General features: G+C 37.8%; 1 protein-coding gene across 2 annotated transcripts in view; it reads right to left on the bottom strand.

Annotated features, from left to right (window-relative positions):
* Positions 1-634: 634 nt before the first annotated feature.
* Positions 635-24,080, bottom strand: part of LOC113165337 (NT-3 growth factor receptor-like) — a 138,046-nt gene continuing 114,600 nt past the window's right edge. For both annotated transcript variants that reach the window (XM_026364750.1, XM_026364749.1), the window contains 5 exons: positions 20,382-20,512; positions 17,729-17,901; positions 12,994-13,237; positions 5,391-5,549; positions 635-2,480 (listed from right to left, as the gene is read on the bottom strand). In XM_026364750.1, coding sequence (XP_026220535.1) covers positions 2,295-2,480; positions 5,391-5,549; positions 12,994-13,237; positions 17,729-17,901; positions 20,382-20,512 — 893 coding nt within the window. In that variant the 3' untranslated portion in view covers positions 635-2,294. The remainder of the gene's footprint in view (positions 2,481-5,390; positions 5,550-12,993; positions 13,238-17,728; positions 17,902-20,381; positions 20,513-24,080) is intronic.

Below are 24,080 nucleotides of genomic sequence, written 5' to 3'. Positions count from 1 at the left end.
CAAACTGTCTATAGGCTTCCACCTAACCATATAACAACACATCAAGATGCTGAAAAGAATCAAATGGTAAGGAAATAAGTTAACATATCTCAAGACGTAGAGATTTACAGTATATACATTTTTTTTTAACGTAACAGGAATTTGTTCATTGACCGGTAGCTCCATCACGCTCCTTTCAGTTCAGACCTCCTAGTGCCATAAATCTATTGTGGCTCAATCATATCCAGGATCTGATGTCAGAGTCGATCCAGGTAAATAAAGTAATCCTACACCTCGAAGGCTTTCTCCCAGCAAATAGTTTGTCTTGAAATGGTGATCCGTTTTTTTCCTACCCAGTGGCAGAATATTCCAATGGCTTTGGAGCATGGCAGAAATCCACTCTTTGATTTAAAGAAAAAAATAAATAAAAATATATAGAATATGTGTTTAAAAAAACTAAAACAGAAAATGTAACTTCATCTTGGGTAGTGTGATGTTCTTGTCAAAATGCAAATGGTACAAAAAGTTTTTTTTTATGTTTTTTGAATTTTTTTTCTGTATTATTTTATTTTTGAGCTTTTTTTTTTTTTTTTTTTGCAATACATACTGTCTTGGTTTGTCTGTAAGAAAAATGAGGAAAGTTTACAGCTAGTGTACTCTTTAAGCAGGTAAACAAAATGTAAAAGTGCTCTTATTTTGAAAGACTATTTATTTTGAGTTCCCAGTGTTTAGAAAGAAGTAGTAGGCACTTGGGTCCAACTCTATGGTGACAGTCACTCAGGCCATGCTTCTGGCTCAGGATTGGAAAGTCTGGTTAGGTTCTTGCAGAAGTTAAAAGCTGAATGGGCTAAAATGAGACTGGGACTGAAATATGTACTGTATCTATAGGGTCTTCAGCTGCATATTTTAAAGAACACAGTGGCTGCTATACATGACATGTTTTATGAATGCCATCTTTTCTTGTTGACCTGTATGCTTGATGTTTTATTGAACAGTATTGCAGAAAATTGAAGTCTGGTCATACAGAAGACCATGTGAATAGTCAATCTGCTTAAACCAGAACTGAGTAGTCTCCTTGGTGGTCTCTCTTACAACTATCCAGAATTTGTTTGTGGTTCAGGAGGAATTGTTTTGTCCACCGCCCTTAGGTTTAATATTTAATATATATGTTGCTTTTCAAAGTACACATGTTTAAGAGTCCTTGAGCAAGACACTGAGTCCAAGGTTGTTCATGGGTATTGGTATTTCACTTGTAAATTGCCAAGGATAGAACCATCTGCCAAATGACTAAATTTAAATATAAACATGTTTCAGGAAGTGTATTCCACAATAAATTGATGTGGCAGTTCAGTTCCCAACTTCATGGTTTTACTATGAACCACCCATTGCAGGGTACAGTATGATCATTTTGGAAAAAACAAATTTCTTCAGAAGCAGACAGTTGTGTCCCACTTTTAGAATCCCTAATCAACTCAATTACAATATATACTTAGTTCTTTGATAGTATGGACAGGTTCTTCATGATCATTTTTTAAAAGATTTTCTCAACCATAAACACACGTCCAAGGCCATCTTTAGGGGCTCTGAATCCATTCTGGCTATTCAAAGGCTATTACTGGCAAGCAGACAGGCCAACATGTAACATTAGAGGCAAACAGACATACGTGTCTAAGGTAGGTAGGAAAGGTGACGATGATAATGATAATAATGAAATCAGTATAATCTATTATAGGTCATTTGAAATACACTGTAGCCAAACTGAACCATGCCCTACCGGGCTACAAAAGACCTCATCAAAACCACAACCAAAGCTACACTGTCCTAGTATGAAGGGTGAAATGAGTATGCATAGGCTATAAATAGTGGTACCTAAATAATAGTGGTAAAAATACCAATCCATACCAGGCCAGTACAATCAGGGGAATCCAGTTCAGTCCAGTCTGACACAATCCATACATAGTACAGTCTTTTTTAATCATAGGTTCATTGGAAAAGAAGCAAGCCTGAACCACCAAAGCTCAGACCTAATCTTGTAGTTAAAATCAAAGTAATTTCCTTTGATTATGATGTGATGCAGTGCACATAATCCACTTCATTCCAAGCTAGCTAATCACGCATCACTTCATTTCAGTTTGTACATTCCAGCCCATATACATCAGCCAGGTAGTTACACGGTACAGTTAATATCTAATCCTGATTAACATGGTTCCGTTGCAGACTATCTAGTCAGTCAAAGCCAGACTCTATCCAGTACACTTGTTTCTAATCCAGTGGTAATCCTGCCAAACCTAGGTTATATCCACTCATATCCATGTTTATCCCAGGATGTCCAGATAGACCGGTGTAGCTTTCATCAGAGTAAACAGCATCTTCTGAATGTCCTTAATGTTGAGGCGTTGTTGTGGCTCTCTCTGCCAGCAGCCCAACATAATATCGTATACTTCTTTGGGACAGAGCCTGGGGCGCTCCAGGACCCGGCCCTGAGTAATACACTCTATGACCTGGAAGAAAGACAGACATAGTTAAACAAAAGTCATTAAAGTATGCCCATTACACTAAACAAGACAAAGGCACATTGCCCCAATATAGACATTTATTTTATTTGCAAGAATCACATGGGAGATGTAATACAGATTGTCTGTGTTTCAGAGCAACATGTCAGTGTGTTAAAACATCCTCTATCCTGCTTTTTCTTCCTACTTTAACACAGGGACTTATAACCACCGCATTGACAGTTCATGCAAACTGCTTTTCAAACCAGTGATACTGTATCTCCAGAAATGTATCCAGTTTTATTGGAAGCAGCACATAATGGCCACATACAGAACAAGAGGTCATGGATACCATCTAAGAAATACATGTGATAAAAGTGCTTTTCTGGAACATGCACAAAACACACTGATGATGGGAAATGAGGCAGAATGTTTTAACACACTGACATGTTGCAAATAAAATGACACTTCCCAAAAAATGTAAGACCAAGGCCAAAGTGTATTTCAACAATCAACATCTGGTCAACTGTACCATCAAGACTGCCGCAAACAGTGCCCATAATTTTCCCGATTTTAATCCGGCATATTTTATTTTATGTTCTTGCTCAAAACTAAATATTACAGTATTAAAGAGACATGAGTCATCCATGCTATTAATTATCTGTGACCAGTGTGTCAAATGCTGCTTCTGCTTTTGTACTAATGGTGTCAAAACAGTTTAAAGAAAGACTGACTTTTACCCATTAATTACTAGTATTTATGTGGTCTGATCTGCAAGCATTTATCATTTAGCAATTCTTTTTTTTAATTCCAGCAGAGCATTTTAAAACTTTTGCAGAAAGACTGTAGCAATGTACATACATAAAAGGTGAGGAAAAATAACATTCAGTATATTGTGTTTTCACCAACAACCAAATGTTCTCTGCTGCAGTTCCACTTATTCCGTTATTCAGTATCATAGATATAAGTTGGGTCAGTGCATCTGTAATGAAAAATGAAGCCCAATCTATTTTGCCTTTTCAAAAACTGTGCTAATATGACCATTAGTTCTGCTTTGTGCCAGTGTCTTGTCGTTGTTAACAACTGAGGACTGAATATCTAGACAGAGCCTATTTTGCTGAAATCACTAAAGTAAATGCAGGTAAAAGCTCTTCATCTTTTGCAGATTTCCCTCATGAAATCTGTGTGATTTTATTTTTACTTAAACAAAGAAGTAGACCAATATTATTATTATTAAGGGGATTCTCGCCACAACACAATATCAAGATTTCTGGAATATCTTGATAGATGGCCAGGCTCTTTGGTTTTCTGTGCATTTTTTATAATTTTCCTCTTCTCGACACATACTCACTGTGATATCCAAATGCAGAGATTTTCCAGGAGATGAGTATACCACATGAAAACAGCAGTGTGCTTTTTCATTTTTTAATTTGTCAGATTGATCCTAAATTCACTTTTGCTTCAAATGAAAAACCCAAAGTCCTTTTTTATTTCCCCAGAGCAGAAACAGACCATAATGTAATGGGAGGGATTAAGGCATTTTGATCAATACCCATTGACTCAACTATTACTTACAGGCTGAGCTTGCTTCCTTCTCTATCCTCAGACTTGGAAAAAAAAGTGCACACTGACTGAAATCAGATTCTTCCTACGTTAACTCACACGGGGACTTATAAGCAAGGCATTCACAGTTAATGCAAACTGCTTTTCAAACTAGTGATACTGTATATTCACAACATCAGTTGTGTTATATGTATGTTGTGCTTGCAAAAAGCTATTTCTTGATTAGAGATCCTCCGAAAACTCCTTTTGGTGAGGCATGGCTCACATAAGTGTATTCTTCTTGTGTGGAGCAAACTCAAACATTTTTATTTCAGTCTAAGTAGCTCTAGTCCACACTCTCAAAAATATTTTCTTCCAGGTATGCTAACACCTGATTCCAATTTGCTTTTTGGAGGTCTTTATTCTATTTCACATACATCTTCCACTAGCACTATGAGGTTTTAATGTTGTTCTTAATAAAGACATAAAAGATCAGATCTTTGTTATTTGTTATTATTTTAGGCACATTATATTTGTTAATATTTTTCACCTAGATGAAGATCAAGTTACATTTTCTGATATGATAATTTTTTTTGTGCTGCTCAAGGTGGATTTGTGAATATTTCCTATATGAATCCTATTTTCTAAATAGGTTAATATTATCCAGTTTTAAGAGTTTCACATTTGGATTATATTTACAGGGCTTTCAGGAAGTTTTTCAGACATTCACCTTTCTCACTTTTGTTATGTAGCAGCTTGACACTACAATTGTATACATTTCTTTTTTTTCTACACTCCAGAAATCTATCCAATTTTTTTAAATGAAAAAAATGGTCTCTCTTTAAAGTCTCCAGAAAAAAGGGTTTAAGTCAGGCCTCTGGCTAGACCACTCTAAAGCAACATACCATGTGACTAGGGGCCTTCTTTAGGGTGCCACAAGACGTAGTGTCAGAGGCGAGGCAGGGTATTAGGAGAGAATAAGTGGGAATTTTGGTGATGTTTTATTGTGAGACCAGATGCTGTGCAACGATAATGTGCAAGTAGTTAAATGTCACAGCAGATCCTGGACTATAATTATTGATCAATTTTTATCTATCTCACATGTCTCTAAGAGAAGATCTCTAAAAGCCAAGTTATGCAGTTTCCTCTTCATGGGACAATACAAATTAAAGAGCTACAGTCATCAAGAAATTATCGTTGTGTCACCAACCACCAGGATATTTAAATCCTTTTCCTAAATCCTTAACTTAACTATGGTTTATTTTATTTTGTGTAGTTATTTGCCTCAAAACACATTTTAGAAGAAAAAGTAGGACATGTATAACACCCCAGACTGGAACCTTCACTTAATGTAATAGAAGAGAAGTGATGCTGTACCTCATTATTGGCGAGTTGGAACCATGGCTGTTTGCCGTAAGTAAAGATTTCCCAAAGAATGACTCCAAAGCTCCACACGTCACTCTCCGTGGTGAACTTCCTATACATGATGCTCTCTGGTGGCATCCAGCGGATAGGGAGCATGGTGTGACCTCCCACCTGAACACACACATACACACCTTTTACTTTTAGGGGATGAGACAATGAGCATTGAAATTAACTGCACATTTAAGGGACACACATGCCTAACTCAAATTGTTAAGTGGACACTTGATCAGAGCTTTTTCTGTGCTGATTTAGCCTATTGTGATTTTGAAACAGATTTGGAAAAACTAGCTGTCTATGATCAGCATTATTTTTCATATATATATATATTACACCTCTGCTTTTAATATTGATGTAAGCATAATGAAATTCAAACGGACACTTATAATATTCAGTATTCAGGTGTGCAATTTGGTGGTGTTTACTATGAGACCAGCTACCGGTGTTAATCAGACTGCAGTCCATTTAGGGTGGCTTTTTAATGTAGTATGTAGTATTAATGTGTAGTATGGCACTGATCAACCACAACATTAACACCTCCTGGTAGCTTGAATGTTGTAGTCGTCAAGGGTCTGCATGTGATCTTTGGGTTCTGCTGCCTGTTGATCATGGCCAGCATACAAATTTTCCCTTGCTGATCTATGCCAAGCACAGCATTAAAACCATCAGCATGTGGTTTATCTCTATATAATATCATAATATCTTATAGCATAATAAGATGCACTCCATGATGAATCAATATGAGCATTATCATTGACAATGATATGATGAATATAATCATGACTAATACTATAACATATAGCAGGTCACTCACTATCTGCGGCTTCTGTCACTGGGTGTATTTTTCTTTTTAATCACACATGACTAAAGGTGAAGAAACAAGAAGACATACGGCCTACAGTGTCTTCTCTATTAAAGGACAGGGTGTATATCAGTGAGCGAATCATTATTCATGTGCTCTTGCCTTCTCTCTGACTGCTGTGAAGTCATAAAGCAGCTTGACTAATTTAGTCAAATATGTGTCTCCTAATCAAGACTCATGATGAATGACCCCCAGCGAGCAGCTGACAAATTGTCCTCTGCTCTCTCATCATTTCTCTGTCCTTACTGTCTGATTCTCCATCTCCTCTTCTTCTTCCTGTCCTGTCTTCCTTTAGCCACCCTGCCATTGTGAATTTGCTGTTTCTTCAATAGTCAATATTTGATATTCAATAATACTTAACTGCTAATTATAAAGTGTCACTATCTTACACAGCTTGTGTTTTAACATCTTATGTGAATAAAAACACAGCTCCATAACTTTTTACAAAAGGCTGGAAACACTGCAAAGTAAAAACTGTGAAAATAAATAAATATATGCATTTAATGCAATAATGCATTAAGGAAACAAAAAGTCTCACACAGTGAGTCCTGTGTGTGATAAAGTTCAGACAACAATGCACTGTAGTTAAAGGGTAACTTCGCCCTTTTAGGGCTGTAGTTTGGGGAATCAGTGATATGACTAGTATCCTCTTATGATCTTAACAATATCAGTTGTTGTTCTTCTGAACTGATGATTTAACCAGGAAAGTTACTGTATGCAGCATAAGCATGCATGACACTGTCAGATGGAGGGGAGAGTAACATTTATGTAAAATAATTTTATTTATCATTTAGAAACCTTACAAACCTGCATCTTTCAAAATATCTGCTCATCTTACTAAGGTGCATTGATGATAAGCTGCTCCAATTGCGGTTCCTGTGGTGCAGCCAGTTTCCAATTCCATTTCAGTTTATGTGTGATCTGTAGATGTGCTGCATGTGCACTTCATTTAACATAATTATAGGTTTGTGTTGGCTTAACATACAGTAGGTCAAGTGAGGAAGCATGCTAGTATAACTTCAAGCGAAAATGTGAGTTGATAGATTACCTGTTAGAAGGATGGGTATCTGACATTAACTAAGATGATTATTCTGAGACAGCATTCAGTCTGTACTTGTTGAAAGGTCTGCATATTTCATGCTTGTACCACTAGCCTTAGGCCTTAGGCTAAGAATTGGCTTGAGTCTAACTTAGATCAGTTTCCACAGTGCACCACTTACCTCACAGCTATTGAACATGTTCATTGATTACACATTTTCAGAAAAACATAGCAGATGCTGAGTGAATAAATCAACTATTCCTCCTATTTCTGCTGTGCAGATGAGCTAGGCTCTCAGATTCAAGTCAGCTCTCAGCTTGTCTGTGCTGTGGCAATATGATAGATCACCTTTTTTATATTTAAATTGTTCATCAGAAACAAATGTTTAATGCACAACTACTCCTCACTTTATATAAGTGCAATCCCAAATCACAAGAGCGCCCGAACTGTAGCCTGCTTAGTCAAAGCTGCAGACAGAGATCCCAGGGTTCTGTTTGACCACAAGCAAACACTCAGAATAGGGAGGAGAATCACTGTAGAAAAATTATATCCTCTGTCAGATTGACTGTGTGAGCCTTGGAGAAAAAGTTTTCATTTTTGAAAGTTGAATACATCTTGTTTTAGCTCATAACATACATTCACAGTATTGTCACGATGCCTGCTTGGTCCTGGTCTAGCTTGTTTGGTTTTAATGTGCTAATTACTGATCAGGTCCACCTGTGTTCACCCTCTGCTTTATAAGCTCCCTTCAGCCCTCAGTTGACTGCCAGATTGCTACCAGACTCAGACTCAGACTCAGACTCAGACTCAGACTCAGACTCAGACTCAGACTCAGACTCAGACTCAGACTCAGACTCATCCCCATCCCCTGGATTTGTAAATCTGCTTATATCTCTGGCTCTGACCCTGATCTGACTCTGCTTTTTAGATTGTGGACTGTTGTTTCTGACCCTTGCCTTGCTTTTCCCCTCTTACTCTGATCTTGGATATTGGCTTCTGGTCGCCTTCTTGGACTCTAACCAACCAACAAAATTTTAGGGGTTGTGAGATCTAGTGAGAACTAGTGGTGAATGAGATTGGGGCCAAAAAGTGACACTAGGTAATAACCCCTCTATAGCAGTAGTACATTTAGCAGATGCTTTTATCCTAAACAACTTACAAGTCAGTACAGGGCAGCATGAGGAGGTCTTGCCTAAGGACCCCTACTGGAGGTAGGCAACGGCTGGGATTTGAACTCCAGTCTCCCACGTGGGAGGCAGTGATGTTACCATTACACTAACCAGTTCCTGGTAGTATGCATTTGCTATTCAAAAGGGGAAAGCAAAAGAAGACCTAGGACTGCAGATACAAAATTAGTACACAAAGCAGTATTGGGAGTCATTTTAATTTTTCATTGCCAGAGATTCACTAGGCTGAACAGTCAACCTTTCTTTTACCAACAAGTTTACCATCTATCCAGCATGCTGAATTGGCTGAAAAGCAGCTGATGGGCTCCAACTACTACCAATGGAGTGAAACACGCTGCAAAAACTAGGCTGACAGTGATTCACTGACAGGCCAACATTGGCCAACAGCTGACTGTTGGCTTGGTATGTCACAGCCTAAGACAAAAACCCTCAATGCCTTGTTTGTGGGACATTTTTGTGATCATAACAATTTTTTAGCAAATGTCATCACTGCATTTTCAAATTTGTTTAGGCCCTCTCAAATCATGTTTTTTGAGAGAGATTTTATCTTGGAATTATATTATCATTTATTCAAAAGACCACTGTGCAGCAGCAGCTCCATCAACAGGAAGCCTGCCCATTTGTTTACAGCTGAGATCAGCTGATTATACCTGATGATGGCTGGCATAAAGGATTTAAGTTAAGCCAGAACTTTAATCATCCCTGATGAGATGTGGGAGAGCACAGCGCGGGAATGAAGAGGAGGAAGAAAACGATGCGCAGAGAGAAGGTGGGAGGATTTAAGCCACATCTTCCCTCCTCATCATCAAGATGAAAAAACTGACAGCAAGTGAGCAAGAACACTGTTGTGGAGTGTGGTCTGATGTGTTTCACAGAGACATAGCTGCATGACAGTATTCCCAATTCCAGTGTTAATATAGACATGATGTGAAAGGAGAGTGGTCAGAGGAAAGGAGGGTGGCTTGCCGTTTTCATTAACAACAGGTGATGCCATCTTGGTCATGTAACTGTGGCATAGCATGTCTGTAGCCCTAAAATTGAAATGCTGGCTATGGGACTATAATTTGCCAAAAAAGTTTTAACATAACATAATTACTGCTGTTTACATTCCTCCATCTGTGAAAAACACTGCTGCATGTGACATCAGTCACCAGTCTGCAGACCAGACACCCTGACGCCTTTTTTATTATCTTTGGGGACTTTAATCATGCCACCCTCACTCATGCTGCTTTCACACATACACTGGAACCCTGAACTTCCATGGACACTGCATCCTGCGTCCAAAGAAGAGAGGGGATATTATCGGCACTTAGTCCAAAAACCTGCTGCATTTCTGATGATGTGGCGGTGCATTAGTGTCTATGGAATGGGCAGCTTGCACATCTGTAAAGGGATCATCAATAAACATATATGCAGGTTTTACAACAGCAAATGCCCCCATCAAGACACTGTCTTTTTCAGGGAAAGCCTTGCATATTTTAATGGGACAATACTGCATCTATGACAATAACACAGCTGCGTAGTAAAAGAGTGCTAGTGTTGAACTGGTCTGTCTGCAGTCCAGACAACAAACAAGATCCAGGACAACAGCAAGTCCTGGGTCCTATAGCCTATATCTGGGAAGAATGGGACGATATTCCTTTTCCAAAACTCAAGCAACTGGTCTCCTCAGTTCCCAGTTGTGTACAGATAGAGACAATGAATTTAATGGCCAGACCAGCCGATGAATTTAATGTCTTGTCCAGTAGATTCCAGGTTGAGCCTCAGGCTCCTTCCCCACACAACTTAGCAACCACCCATGTAGTGTTCATCTCAGCAGCACCATCTCACCACAAAGGCTGTAAGGCAAGGGTGCTGAAATCCTGTGTCCATCAGCTATGTGGAGTTCTCTAACACATCTTTAACCGAAGCCATCTGCAGAGAGTTCCTTTTGGCTGGAAAGGGTCATGGTTAGTTCCTGTGAATGAGAAGCCACGCCCAGTGCCCACAATTACTACAGAGCAGTGGCTCTGACCTCACACATCATAAAGGCTTTTGAGAGACTGATGCTGGACTCTCACTGGATTTGCTTATAAACGTGTTATGTGTGACGATACCAAGATATTCTAAATAATTCCATACGCCCACATCAGTTGGATGTCTTCTTTATGTGTGTGTTCTTGGATTTGTTGGGCTACCTGTATTTTTTGTTTCTTATGTGAAACACTTTGTAACACATGTTTAAAAACGTGCTCTATAAATGAATGTATTAATTTAATATTCTTTGTGTGTGTGTGTGTGTGTGCATTTGTTTTTTTTTTTTTTTTGCTGCTAACTAAATGTCTTCTTTTAGACTCAGCTGACATTAACACAACACAACAAACAAACCAAACCAATACAAATCAACACTGCGCTGCACAAAGGTAGGGGTGAGTGCACATGAGCAATACAAACAAGACAGACATAAAGTATAACTGCAAACTGAACCACTGAACCAGTTCACTGCTGATGAGTTCAAATTAACCAAGAGTCAGTCACCCCTTTTTGTTATTATCCACAGCTGCTGAGACGATGTGGCCGCCATTAAAAAGAAAAAAAGTCCACACAAGCTACTTAGGAGGATAGGACTCAATGGAGTCACTGACATTTACTGCTAAATACAAATTTATCCACCATGCCAATTACAGTGCTGAGAGGACTGCTGAGAAATCCCTCTGAGCAGCTGCTGCCATTGTCTGTGAAGACAATTTCTACATAGGCATGAACCATACTGCCAGACTTCTTCATTTTCTCCATGTGGGACACACATGAGAAATTCAAAATCTCATCCAAGATCCAGCACTCATTAAAACAATTCAAAGGCTTTTAACAACAGCTGCAAGCAAACTTAACAAACTAGTTAGTATGGAGTGGAAGTTGACAATGATAACCTCCAATTCTTTGCTACCAAAGGCACAGGCAAACTGAAGGAAGCATTACATCTATTTAAGTCATACTGCTTTCAAAACAGTGCTATAGTTATGAACATAAACTAAATGATAAGCTTTTCAAAAATTCAGTTTAGTCTCTATTCTTAGAGTATAGCCTGTGTCATGCAGTAAGATCCTGCTGGCTGTGGCCACAGAAAGTGGGTTCACCCTCAGCTGTGGCTGCTGAGCAGCAAGTACCAGTGTAACTTAGACAGATGGATAGTTAATTGAGCTAGCCAGCTCTCAACACTGTGTTATTAGGCTGTGACACTGACTGGCGGTAGCTGGGATCATGGGTGGGATGGTGCTGTCAATTGCTACTGTAGCTATATGTGTGCTTCAGTTGTTATTATTGTGATTGTATTTGCGTACTATGGATAAACACTATATGAGCCACGTGGCAGAGTTAGGCAAAGTGGCAGATCATCTGCAGCTACAGCTGATGTGTAACTGCAGTGTATTAACTTATACAGTTAAAGTCAAGCCTTTTTACCTATCTACATAACAGATGTCAGGTTTTACCCTGGCTTTCACCCTGTGACAGCTGGAATCTGCTCCAGCATCCCCTGCAACTGACTGTATACTTTCACCATTACAGTGTACTGACATACTACACCCATCCAAAAGAAAAAAATAAAAAGCCACACGTTGATTTTTCGTTGGACCACCTTTTGCTTTGATTACGGCACACATTCCCTGTGGCATTGTTTCGATAAGTTGCATTTATTTGTCTCCAAGATCTTGAATTGGTGATGAGAGAGTCTGACTGTGCAAAGTCTTCTCCAGCCAAGATTCTCAATGGGGATAAGGTCTAGACTCCATGTATAAAGATTATGTATCACGCTCCCTGAACCACGTTAACAATTTGAGCCAGATGAATCCTGGCATTGTCATCTTAGAATATGCCCGTGACATCAGGGAAGAAAAAATCAATTGATGGAATAACCTTAATTCACCTAGGAATAAGATTCACTACAGTTGATGTTTATGTGAAAAGGCTGTTGACAAATTTAATTGTTCTTGTTTCTACCTTTTGTGCTCACTGCTGTTTAATATTTTCTTGTTACTTTGTCTTTTGTCTTTGTCTTTTTTGACACGCATAGAACGCTAATGCCAAACTCCTTTCCTGTGCTCACACCCATCTTCAAACACATTTACCTCATTCTTATCATAATAAAACTTCCAAAATTTCCTAATATAGTGTTATTTTTGGCACTATATTTGCACCCTCATTAACTAGAACCTTTACATTTATGTAAGTCTTACTGTATATTTGCCATACAGACCGTACATCTGCAGCACTGTCTATGAATTACTTAATGGAAAAGTGAACAAATCTACATTTTTGTGTATATTTGCTTGCTTTGTATCTCACTTGTGAGTTGCTTTGCATAACAGTATCTTCCAAATGACTAAATGTACAAGTGATATATGAGATCTGTGTCTATACAATATATATTCTTTCATTTTAGGTCAGTGAGAGGAGGCAAACAGAAAATGGAACAAGCAGACATGTTCTTACCCTGTAATAATCTGTGCTATAAATGTCTCTGGACATGCCAAAGTCTCCTATCTTCACCAGAAGGCCATTTCCCACCAGACAGTTTCTGGTTGCCAGATCACGGTGCACAAAGTGTTGAGACGCCAAGTAGATCATCCCAGCTGCAATCTGACTCGCTATGTGAAGCATCTGGGACAGACCCAGCTCCCCATTGGTCTGAAGAGGCTGTCCATCCACCAGGATCATAGCATCTGGCCCATGGGCTCTGAGGAAGAAGTGAGAGTCAGTACTGAGCGGCTCAAAAAAATCTTTGATCAAATCTACTTGCCTCATATGAAACAACTGTAACACCAATTACAGCCTAATGTATCTTGACATTTGTGTTTTGTAGGGCCTTACTGACAGTTTTGCATGTTGTAGCCCATTAACTGTAAATAGAGTTTAGTTCACATGACTGCTGACCATTTTCAAAAGCACACAAGAGGTTTTATGATTTGTTTCCTTCCTTCAGACCAGTCTCCTAAAAATGATATTTCTATACAACTAAACTGACAGATGTTTCTGTTGGAAAGTAAATGAAATCAGATTACTTTTTTCCATATGCATAATGGGGATATGTTGACTATTAGCGTAACTGATGTTAGAAATACATTAATATATATCATAATCTCTAATCTGCAACAACTTGTTTTCTTTTTGCAAAAAAATCTAATCTTTCAGTACAACATCCAGTTTTAGGTTTTTACTGTTATTAAAGATTTTTTCTTGTAGTTTTTTTTTGGACGGACTGAAGATTGTGGAAGTAATGCCTGTATTAAATTTTAAACAAAATAACAACCTTTCTCTAACCCTAACTAAAGTGCTTTTATTTTGCCTGAACCCCATTCCTGCACACTATATGCCTTCTATCCACCCTAAGAGCTTCTTTGTGAATTGCTTACCATTAACAAGCGTTGCTCCATTCATTCAAAAAACATGCTACATAAAAAAAATGATTAAATGATTATGTTTGCTACAAAAACCTAATCATGGTTGACACTTGGTGACACTTGTTGCATAGAAACGTTATTTTCAGCACACAAGGTTGTTCAGGCACTAATTTAATTTCATACCCTGTGTATTTACATTCCATTTTACATATTTTCACACTGTTGTAACCCTAAAGTAACACTAAAACATGATGTAATGCAAATTAATGTAAATGAACCTGTTAACCTTTATATCTAAATCTATAAAAATAATAAGTGTCAGCTACAATCCCATGCTGGTGACCATTATAATCAAATACTGTCTGTCGTGTGTTTTAAGGGGGATCAATGATTTAGAGAGACAGAAAAGTGGAGGAAGCTAAGCTGTGATCTGTATAGTTAAATACAAAGTTAAACCAGTAGTCACCCTGTGTTTGTCTGTGTGACTAAAGCGTGTGTTTTCAGCTTCACTGACTGCTGAGTCTCTAATTAGTAAGAAATTCAGCAAGGCAGTTTGGTGTGTGAGTGTGTGTATGTATGTGGTTTGGAGGGAAACGGGTGCTGGCTAAATTAGCAGTGTGTCCTGGATGAATTGATGCCAGCACTTTAATGGGAACACAATTACTCAGCTGAAATTAGCATCTGAAGCACACAGAGATTCACTGTAACACTGTCCCATACAAGCACACATACATAGACACACACACCCATAAGCACTGGCAGATTTCACTTACTGGCGGCGGACTAAGTACCAATGTTCTATTCTGCAGGGCAAAGCATCCTGAGAGCAAATAACATCTAATCACAGCAGACATAATGCAGCTCATTAGCGTACCAACTGCAATTTACAATTTAGGCATTTAGATTTTACTCTCATTCGATGCAGCCTGCAGTGAATGAGAAGGTAGGGCGGCACACGCTGACTTAATATGGGGATTTTTGTCAAGGGATAAGTGAGGTAGAGACCAGGGACCATAAACCAGTGTCATGTACTAGTTTTCAGGTTCACAGTTCATATATTTTGAAGTTGTTGTATGTTCTTCCGTGCGTTCTTTTTGCACTACTTGAGAAAGGCTCTTGAGATTGATTCAAACACTGTTACTTAAATACAAAGAATCCAGTAATCCACTAAATGTTGCTTTGATATTACATTGCATTGATGTTTTAGTATAAGCAATTATACTGTTGCTAATTATTTAAATAAAACTATTTATTTAAAGGGATTATGTGAGGGTCACTACATGTTTTATATTGACAATTTGTTTCTTCAATAACACAGGATAAACCAGCTGATTTGATTTTTGACACACCACATATTTCTGTATATCTCACAGAAATTCATTTTTTTAATTATTTAGTATAATGATGTTATGTTTTGTCATATCATGGTATCATGACACTGTGGTGTGCATGCTTACTGGGGAGTGTTAGTATTAGACCTTTTAGATTGAACAGTGCCATCTTTCCCAAAAAAAAAAACAACTTGATTTGAGTTGCTGAAACTTAACTACAACACCATACAACAACTACGATGATGTTTCACTTTTGATACAAAACAAGGTTTCCTGCTGTGTAGCATCCTGCTACATCTGTTTCTTCTAAAACATCCATGGCATTGTCATGTTTGCTTATACCCTTGGTTCACTTCAGTGTGTTAAATAAAAGTGTTAGCAGAGCTGACAGCTCAATTTCCTGTGTGTAACCTGAATGAGTCTCCTCAGACATCCTCAGCAGCAGCACACCAGACAGTAGAGGTAAGGTCTCTCTGCTGACTCTGTTTCTCTCTATCTACAGCTTTGTTCTGTCAGACTGCCTTATCTATTAGTCACAGAGCAGCTCACAGATACCCTCCACTGAGGCAGGGAACTAACACATTACAAGGCCAGATTTAGCTTATTAGCAGCCTATGGGCTAAATCTGACCCTCAAAAATAAGAATAATGTCTGTTGTCTAACTGGTAAAACTGTAGAATCAGTTGAACTCAGATCAGTAACAGATGGCAGATAAAACCACTTAATCTGCAGCTTTTTAATCCGACATCATGCTGGTGTGACTAAATCACATGGCTTGTTCAATAGTAAACATTTTTAATGTGGTACATAGAGGTCAAATATAAAAGTATTAAAAAATGAACAAAGACACACAAATTGAGGTTTCATCAAGAAGACATTTACAGTTCACTTAATACAAATTATAATAATGGTTTGGCAACAACAACATTTGTTTCAACAGAGACAAGAAGCAGCTTGACCCTCCTGGGTTATCACACATCTTAGATCCTGGTCCACATGCAGGTGTATCCAAAGTATTAAATAAACAATACATGAATATGGTCCTCTTTAGAAGTTGGTCAGAAATTAAACTGGAATGTAGGGACACTCATACAGATGCTTCACAAGTTCAGAGTTCACATTACAACACAGCTACGGGAGATTTTGTTGTCCATTATCTTCAAAACGCATCAGATATGCAGGAATATGGTTTAGTAAAAAAGTCAAAGAATCACCACTTCATGATTCCTCTGTCTTGTTGGTTAGCAGCTGTTGGAAACTGATGCTAATTTAAGTTAGTTGCATACATCAGTGTCCACACAAAAGATAATTTTTCACTAGCTGGTCAAGCTGATCATTCAAGTTTAGGAGAATTTCTGGTAACCTTTGTGTTTCGGCACCTGATCATCTGACAATACAGTGTAAAATTCTGCATTGCAGCTTTTTTTATGTGTCAGACACCTAACTTGAAATGATTTTCTGTTCTCTTCTTTCGAATGACATTCTGTGTCACCTATTTGTGACTTCTTACCCAACAAAATGTGATTACAGATATATACTGAAAGTTTGATTTTTAGGGAGGTAGGTAGGTTTGTGGTTATTAAGGCATTCAAAAACATTCACATTGAGTAAATTAAGATTTAGCCAAATGCTACTTGGTAGACAAGGTTTATGTTTTACACACTGTTAAATATCTGCAACAATTTTAATGTATATCTTGTCCTAGTGCCTACTGTCACAGGAACTTAGGAAGAGTTCAGTATATCAGTGCTATGAACAAGGAATGTTTAACCTAAAGCTAAAAATACACACTTTCAGAGATATGTTTTTACTTAAAGGTGTGTTTTCTATAACCAGTGGAACAGCTCCATGTGTCAGTCTGTCAGTCTATTAAACAGAGTCATTTATCAATCAGTTCATAACACACTATCAAGGCTCTCATAGTAAGGCAGCATATGATGCTCAAGCCAACTCTGTCATTTATATTTAGTACTTTCCAAAAAGTGAGCCAACTCAACTTTCCAACAGGAAGTTGACTAGAAATGTTTTTTATAAACAGGCTGGCTCCAGTCAGTCACCTTACACAAGGGAAGTGTGGGTGGAAAGAAAGAAGGAACAGTACTTAACAAGCAGGTGGTCGTACTCTGGTGACAACCTTCAAAATAAGGCATCAACCTACAGAGAAGTCTATTTTTTCACTCGGTGTGTACCGGCTCTCTACCACACACACTTCACCCCCACAGTCTTGACACTTGTCTGAAAAATCACAGTTAAGTCAATGAAAGTCATAAAGGACATAAAGTCAAGACAGGCAACAGCTGAGGTGGTCAAAATGAGAAATAAAGCTATTGCTTCTTTGCCTTGCAGTTCTCCTCACATCTTGTGGGAGGGACTATGGCATGTGAGGGAAACTGTGATTATAAGCCACTTGGGATTAGTCCAGAGTCTTTGATGAGTTCATACACAGTATTTAATCGCTTCCTCCTACCTCACCTGTTGTTTGTCTCATAAACTCACCTGAGAAACTTATTGAGATCTCCGTGCTTCATGTACTCAAAGACCATGATGAGAGGGTCTCCGTCCACACATACTCCATAGAACTTTACTATGTGCTCGTGCTGGAGGTTTGTCAGCAACTCAGCCTCACGCTGGAAATCTTTTCTGGCTGCTAGAGTGGGGTCCTTCAGAGTCTGCAGAGAGAGAGAGAGACTGCATCACACTAAATCAAAACCAGTTAGACTTTGACAATGGTGAGAGTCCTCTCTCCTGTATCTATCCTGCAGTGGTACCTCTGTTGCCATGGAAACAGCACTTCCTCCTGTATCTTACCTGTTTTTATTTGTTTATCTTTCACTGTCGTTTGCCATAGCAATGATAAAAGTTTATTTTCTTAACAGTAATAGCTGCAATGTAGTATGAGTCATGCAAAAAAGACAATTAAGAGTGAAGTTAGTTAGGACTGTTGATAATAGATAGATAGAAAAGAACTTCCTAGATTATTTATATCTCACTAGGCTGAAGTGTTAACAGGAAATAGTTTCTACTGTAAAATGTCTAAATAATATTATGTATTTATTCATGATTCCATTATAACTCTGATAATTAACTTGAATTTTAAATCCCTCCTCTTTCTCCTTTTGTCTTCTTTGAGATGTTTTTGTAACTATCCAGTAAACATTATGATATGGACGAACTGATAACCTTTGACCTGCCTTAGTGTCTCTTTGATTATTCTCCTCATTTCCTCTCCTTACAACTAGTACTACGTTGTAACAGTGCTTGATGCTTTGTAATGTAAGACAAATAGGTTACTTGAGGTCAGAGCAGATGTTTCTAAAGCAGCTCAGAAAATAAAAAGGAAAAACAAATGAAATGACATCCATTCAAGCTATACAGAACAGATAAATACTCTGACAGGGGACACCAAACATATTGTTCAGTAAAAGACAATAACCAATTGACCCACTCAGATTATTGTTAATAGCCTTAATGCTGCTGCCATTGTTACTTTCTTGTTTATCTCTGTCACCTATCTTCCTCTCTCAACTAATTTTCCTCTTCTCTGCTCTTGTCAGGCTGAGAGAGCCTGATATAATCCTGCTGATATAATATTCCTACCCAGGAGTTGCTCTGTCTTGTATAATGTAGTTTGACAATAACAAGGCTAATGAAGTGTCAGAAACTTTGACCTTGATTTATTAACAAAGGAGACAGACATATTTTATTCAAAATCACACATTTGGAAAATTTAGTGTTGAGATAATGACTAAATGTTGCAGTCACTAATACAAGCCTCATAAATAAATATGTGTCTGATCAACTTGTTCAAGCCTTGGCTGCATATTGTGCATTTTCTGTCTGTGTTGCTATGTAACACCAACAACACAACCACATTTCATGTATTTTGACACTACTGTACATTAATGCATTTAGAGATTTTCTCAGGGTTCCTTCCAAACTTATTATTAATAATTTAAACACAATATCTTTTTTCCGTTTTTATCTTGCCCTTTTGGTGCATCACTGCTCCATTTGTGGATAATGGCTCTCATCGTGGAGTCCCAAAGCCTTAGAAATGACTTTGTAACACTTTCTAGATATATACATGTCAGTTATTGGTTTCTCATCTGTACTTGATTTTCTTTAAGTCATGGCATGATGTGTTGCTTTTTGAGATCTTTTACCTATTTGGTCTCTGTTCCAACTTTTTTGAGTGTGTTGCAGCATCAAACTCTAAATTTGCTTATTTCTTATTAAAACATTTAAAATATTTTCTTTGTACTTGTATCAGATAAAACTTCAAGCAATTAAAGAAATCAAACTTTTCTAAAAAATAGGGTTTGTAATTGCTAAGATCAGTCACTGGTAGGCCTGCATTCAGCAATCACTTGTTAAAAATTGTAAGCACCTGCATCCTCTCTTATTTACTTTTCTGACATTTGGTTATGGTAATAAAAATAATATTCATTATTACACTTTTCCCAACACAACTTACTACTGTTGATTGTACTTCAGATTGTCTACTAAATAAGTATAAACACATTATAGCTAGTAGTAATTACTGATGAACTGAGATATGGAATTGAATTAATCTTCACTCTAGTTCACAGGTGTATGAATTATTAATTAAGTGAGGCAGATAGCCGCACACTATGAGCCTGGTTCTGCTGGAGGTTTCTTCCTCTAAAGGGAGTTTTTCCTCTCCACTGCCTAAAGCTTGCTTAAATGGGATTTTTGGGTTTTCCATAAAATTTTTTTTCTCTGTAAGGTCCTAAACCTTGCACTGTAAAGTGCCTTGAGATAACTTCTGTTGTGAATTGGCGCTATACAAATAAAACTGAATTGAACTGAAATTGAATTGAATTGCTTCCTAAACCTTCATGTCAAAAATACTGCTGTATATATGGCATAAAATGGATGGAATAAATTACCTTTTTAGATAAATTGTTAACTACAGTATTAGATATGAACATGTCCTAAGTCCTGTCTGTCCTGTCTTAAAAATCACACTGTGTGTTTTGTTCTCTTACTATACCGCCAGAATACGTTAGTGTACATGTCAAATGGTAATAGTTGTCTTGTAGATAAATGCTATTAAAAATTGTATATGCTACCATAGAGATGCTGTCTATCCATCAAAACACACACACACACAGCTTATGTGACATACCTTTACAGCTACCAGCATCTTGTCCTTGGTGGGGCTTAGGTTGTAACACTCAGCCAGGAAGACCTTGCCGAAAGCTCCCTCTCCGAGCTCCCTCTTCAAAATTATGTCCCGCCGTTTAATATGCTGAACATCTGACAGACACAAAAACAGAGATACTGAATTCCTTAAATCCAATAAAATCTCTAGTAGCACTTAGCTTTGCAGCTTGATAATATTGGGACAATAGTGGGGTAATATCAAGGTCATACATTGTGTAATACCCTAGAAATAAGCAGGTAAGAGTGATATTTTTAATGTAACTAGGGAATGATTTCAATTTTAAAAAATGCTTACATTGTAATATGGTAATTAACAAAATAATAACCAAGTATGGTATGAGCAATGGGTATATTTAGGTAAAAGTAGGTCAAACCCACATGTGCATTAATGTGCATTAACACCAAGAGCTACAGTAATTACTTGAAAACAAACACTCTAGTTTCTGTGCAATAACCATGAAAGAGAGCTGTGAGCTGTGGCTTCTCTACATACTTGTTTTGCTGGATCTTAGTGCTGCATTTGACCCTATAGATTCCAACATTTTATTACACAGACTGGAACATGATATACTACTACTGACCGATTCTTTTCATCATTTCTATGCCCCCCTCAGGCAATATTATTAGGAAACACTCCAAACATTTCCAATGCTATGCAGATTATACCCAGCTATATTTATCTATGAAACCAGAAGAAACTTCTCAAACTTCAAGCATGCTTCAAAGACATAAAGGCCTGGATGTCCTTTGCTACCACAATAAACTCAGAGACATCTGATTGATACCTTAGATTATAAAGCATTGGTCTCAAGTAATACTGTGAGAAATCTCATTATCTTATCTAAAGTTATCTTTGACCAGAATATATCCTTCCGCCAAAGGAATACTGCTACAATTAGGAGCATCCTATCTCAAAAAGATGCTGAAAAACTAGTTCATGCATTTGTTTTTTTCAAGACTGGATTATTGCAATTCACTATTAATAGGATGTCCTAGGACCTTCTTAAAAATCCTCCAGTTAATCCAAAATGCTGCAGCCAGAGTTCTGACTAGAATTAGCAAGAGAGATTTTTCCTACATTAGCTTCTCTCCACTGGCTCCCTGTAAAATCCAGAATTGAATTTAAAATACTTCTCCTCACATATAAAGCACCATGACATGAAGCTCCATCTTATGTTAAAGAACTCATAGTTCCATATCTTCCAAGCAGAACTCTACGTTCTCAGGCTGCAGGTTTACTTGTGGTTCCTAGAGTTTCCAAATGTAGAATGGGAGGCAGAGCCTTTAGCTATCAAGCCCCTCTCCTGTGGAACCAGCTCCCAGTTCAGGTTCTGGAGGCAGACACCCTCTCTACATTTAAGACTAGACTTAAAACTGTCCTTTTTTTATAAAGCTTATAGTTAGAGATGGATCAGGTGTCTCTGGACCATCTCTTAGTTATGCTGCTATAGATGTTCGTCTGCTGGGGGACCTCCTCTCCTCTATCCATTCAAATGCCACCATTGCATGTCATTTTGTGTTTTCTCCCTCTCTCTCTCTCTGTACTTTTCTGCAGGTATCCTCGGCCTTGGAGCTGTATATATCCAAAGTGCAGTTACTGGCCCTACCAACCTGCCCAGTGTTTTTTCTGCTTGTTGTTGTTATATGTTGTCCTGCTGTTCTGTTCTTTCTTTTCTTTTAACTCACCCCAACCAGTCGACGCAGACAACCGCCCACCCTGAGCCTCTGTTAAAGAGAGTTTTTCCTTCACTGTCGCCAAGTGCTTGCTCAAGTAGGGTTGTGGGGTTTTCTATATAATTCTGTATGCAGTTATTTAATTATTATTAAATAAGTGTATAATAATAATAATAATATTAATAATAATAAATAGGTCTAAAACCTTAAACACTGTAAAGTGCCTTGAGATGACTTTTGTTTTTGTTTTTGTGATTTTGCGCTATACAAATTAAATTGAACTGAATTGCAATAAAATGCAAAACTTGTGGTTTCTACTTTATTTTACATTAATATCACATTACACCAACACTATGAGAAGGATGAAACCTACATAAATACACTAAGTATCACTTTGTATACAGTAAATGTTACACAGAAACATTTGACCTGTGTTTACAACAAACCACATTAGATATATAAGTATATATAATAATTTGGTCTAGTAAAAAAGAGAAACAGGTTTGTTTCCTTTTATCTCCAGTATACAGAGTGCTCACACATGGGGGTGTATTCACCTTGCTGACTCTTCTGCATTGCTGCAAGGTAGAACGGTGGAAGGGGTAGGAGTTGGTGGTATGGATAACCAGGGTGTTTCAATAAGTAGATTATTAATTAGTATAAGTCGTATAATAATAGTATAAGTCTGACTATTAGTCTGGCTGCATGAAGCTGTACTGTATGCTCATGTTATTTCATGTGTGTATGTGTGTTACTGTTGAAGGGTGACTATTCCCTGTTTCTCAGTGTTAATGACAACATTAACCCGGGCTATTTGTAACAGTACTAATTAGCCTGCTTACGACACACACACACACACACACACACACACACACACACACACACACACACACACACACACACACACACACACACACACACACACACACACACAGACACACACACACAAATACATTTGTCATTCTATAGTTGTCAGGACTCCCATTCAGTACATTTACATTTATTTAAGTAACCAGGTTACTTAGAGAAACCAGATTTCTTAGGTAATTGGGAAACAAGTTTTCTGGTAATCTGTGTATAGTTGCAGCAGATGAGTAAACTGTTTGCTCCTCTACCTTGTACTTATTTTAAAAGCATGATTGTATGGAGGCAGAGAAAGCAGCCTCTTGAATGTTGTTCTTTCTGTAATGTGCTGAGGGGGGTGACTGACAGTGCTGTGAGAGAGACACACGGAAAGAGTCACAGAGCTCCTTTTTACAGAGCACTGAATTGTAGAAATAGACAGTGATAAGTTAATTATTTAGACTTCTACAGGGAACCTTATGTTGGTTCCAGTTCTAGTTGGATTTTGGCTGACTGGTTTAAAAATGTGGCAGAATTGCTCCGTGTAATGATTTCTTCTTTCATCTAGCTGCACTTCTCAGCTGATAGTAGTAGAGTGGTGAGTTCTTCAGGACAAATCTTCCTGGGTTTCATTAATTCTTTACCCTGATTGTGCTACCCAGGTACAATCATGTAAGAAATCAGCTTACTCGAAAAAAGCAACTGTAACCTGGTTACTTGAGTGCCTTTACTTTGATTTAATAAGCATTAACGTGGCCAAGGTGATAAACATTCAGTGTGTTTTCCTATTATCTTGCCAATTGTAACCTACCATGATCTTGATACAGTAACAATCCTTAATAATCCTAATCTCACTATATGATGAAAACAAGTCTCCTGATTGAACAATACTTTATTATTGCAATATGCTTGCAGATTAATTATATTCATGTGGTGTGAAATTAATTCAAATAAATACTTACAATACATAATGCCTAAGTTAGGTTAAATTTTATGGTCTCTGTTGACAAATCTTGCACAGCTATGCTTACAGTTCAGTAGTTGCCGGTCTGGTCTGAGCTAGTGGTTAGTGTTTTGTGTCATGACCTTCTATGCTTTTACCTAATGGATAACCACAGCAAAGCTGATGGAACAACCCCACAGC

The sequence above is a fragment of the Anabas testudineus genome, chromosome 6 (assembly GCF_900324465.2).
Source record: "Anabas testudineus chromosome 6, fAnaTes1.2, whole genome shotgun sequence".
In the NCBI taxonomy this organism is placed as follows: Eukaryota; Metazoa; Chordata; class Actinopteri; order Anabantiformes; family Anabantidae; genus Anabas; species Anabas testudineus.
Note: the sequence above shows the minus strand (reverse complement) of the source record. Positions and strands in the feature narration are given on the sequence as shown.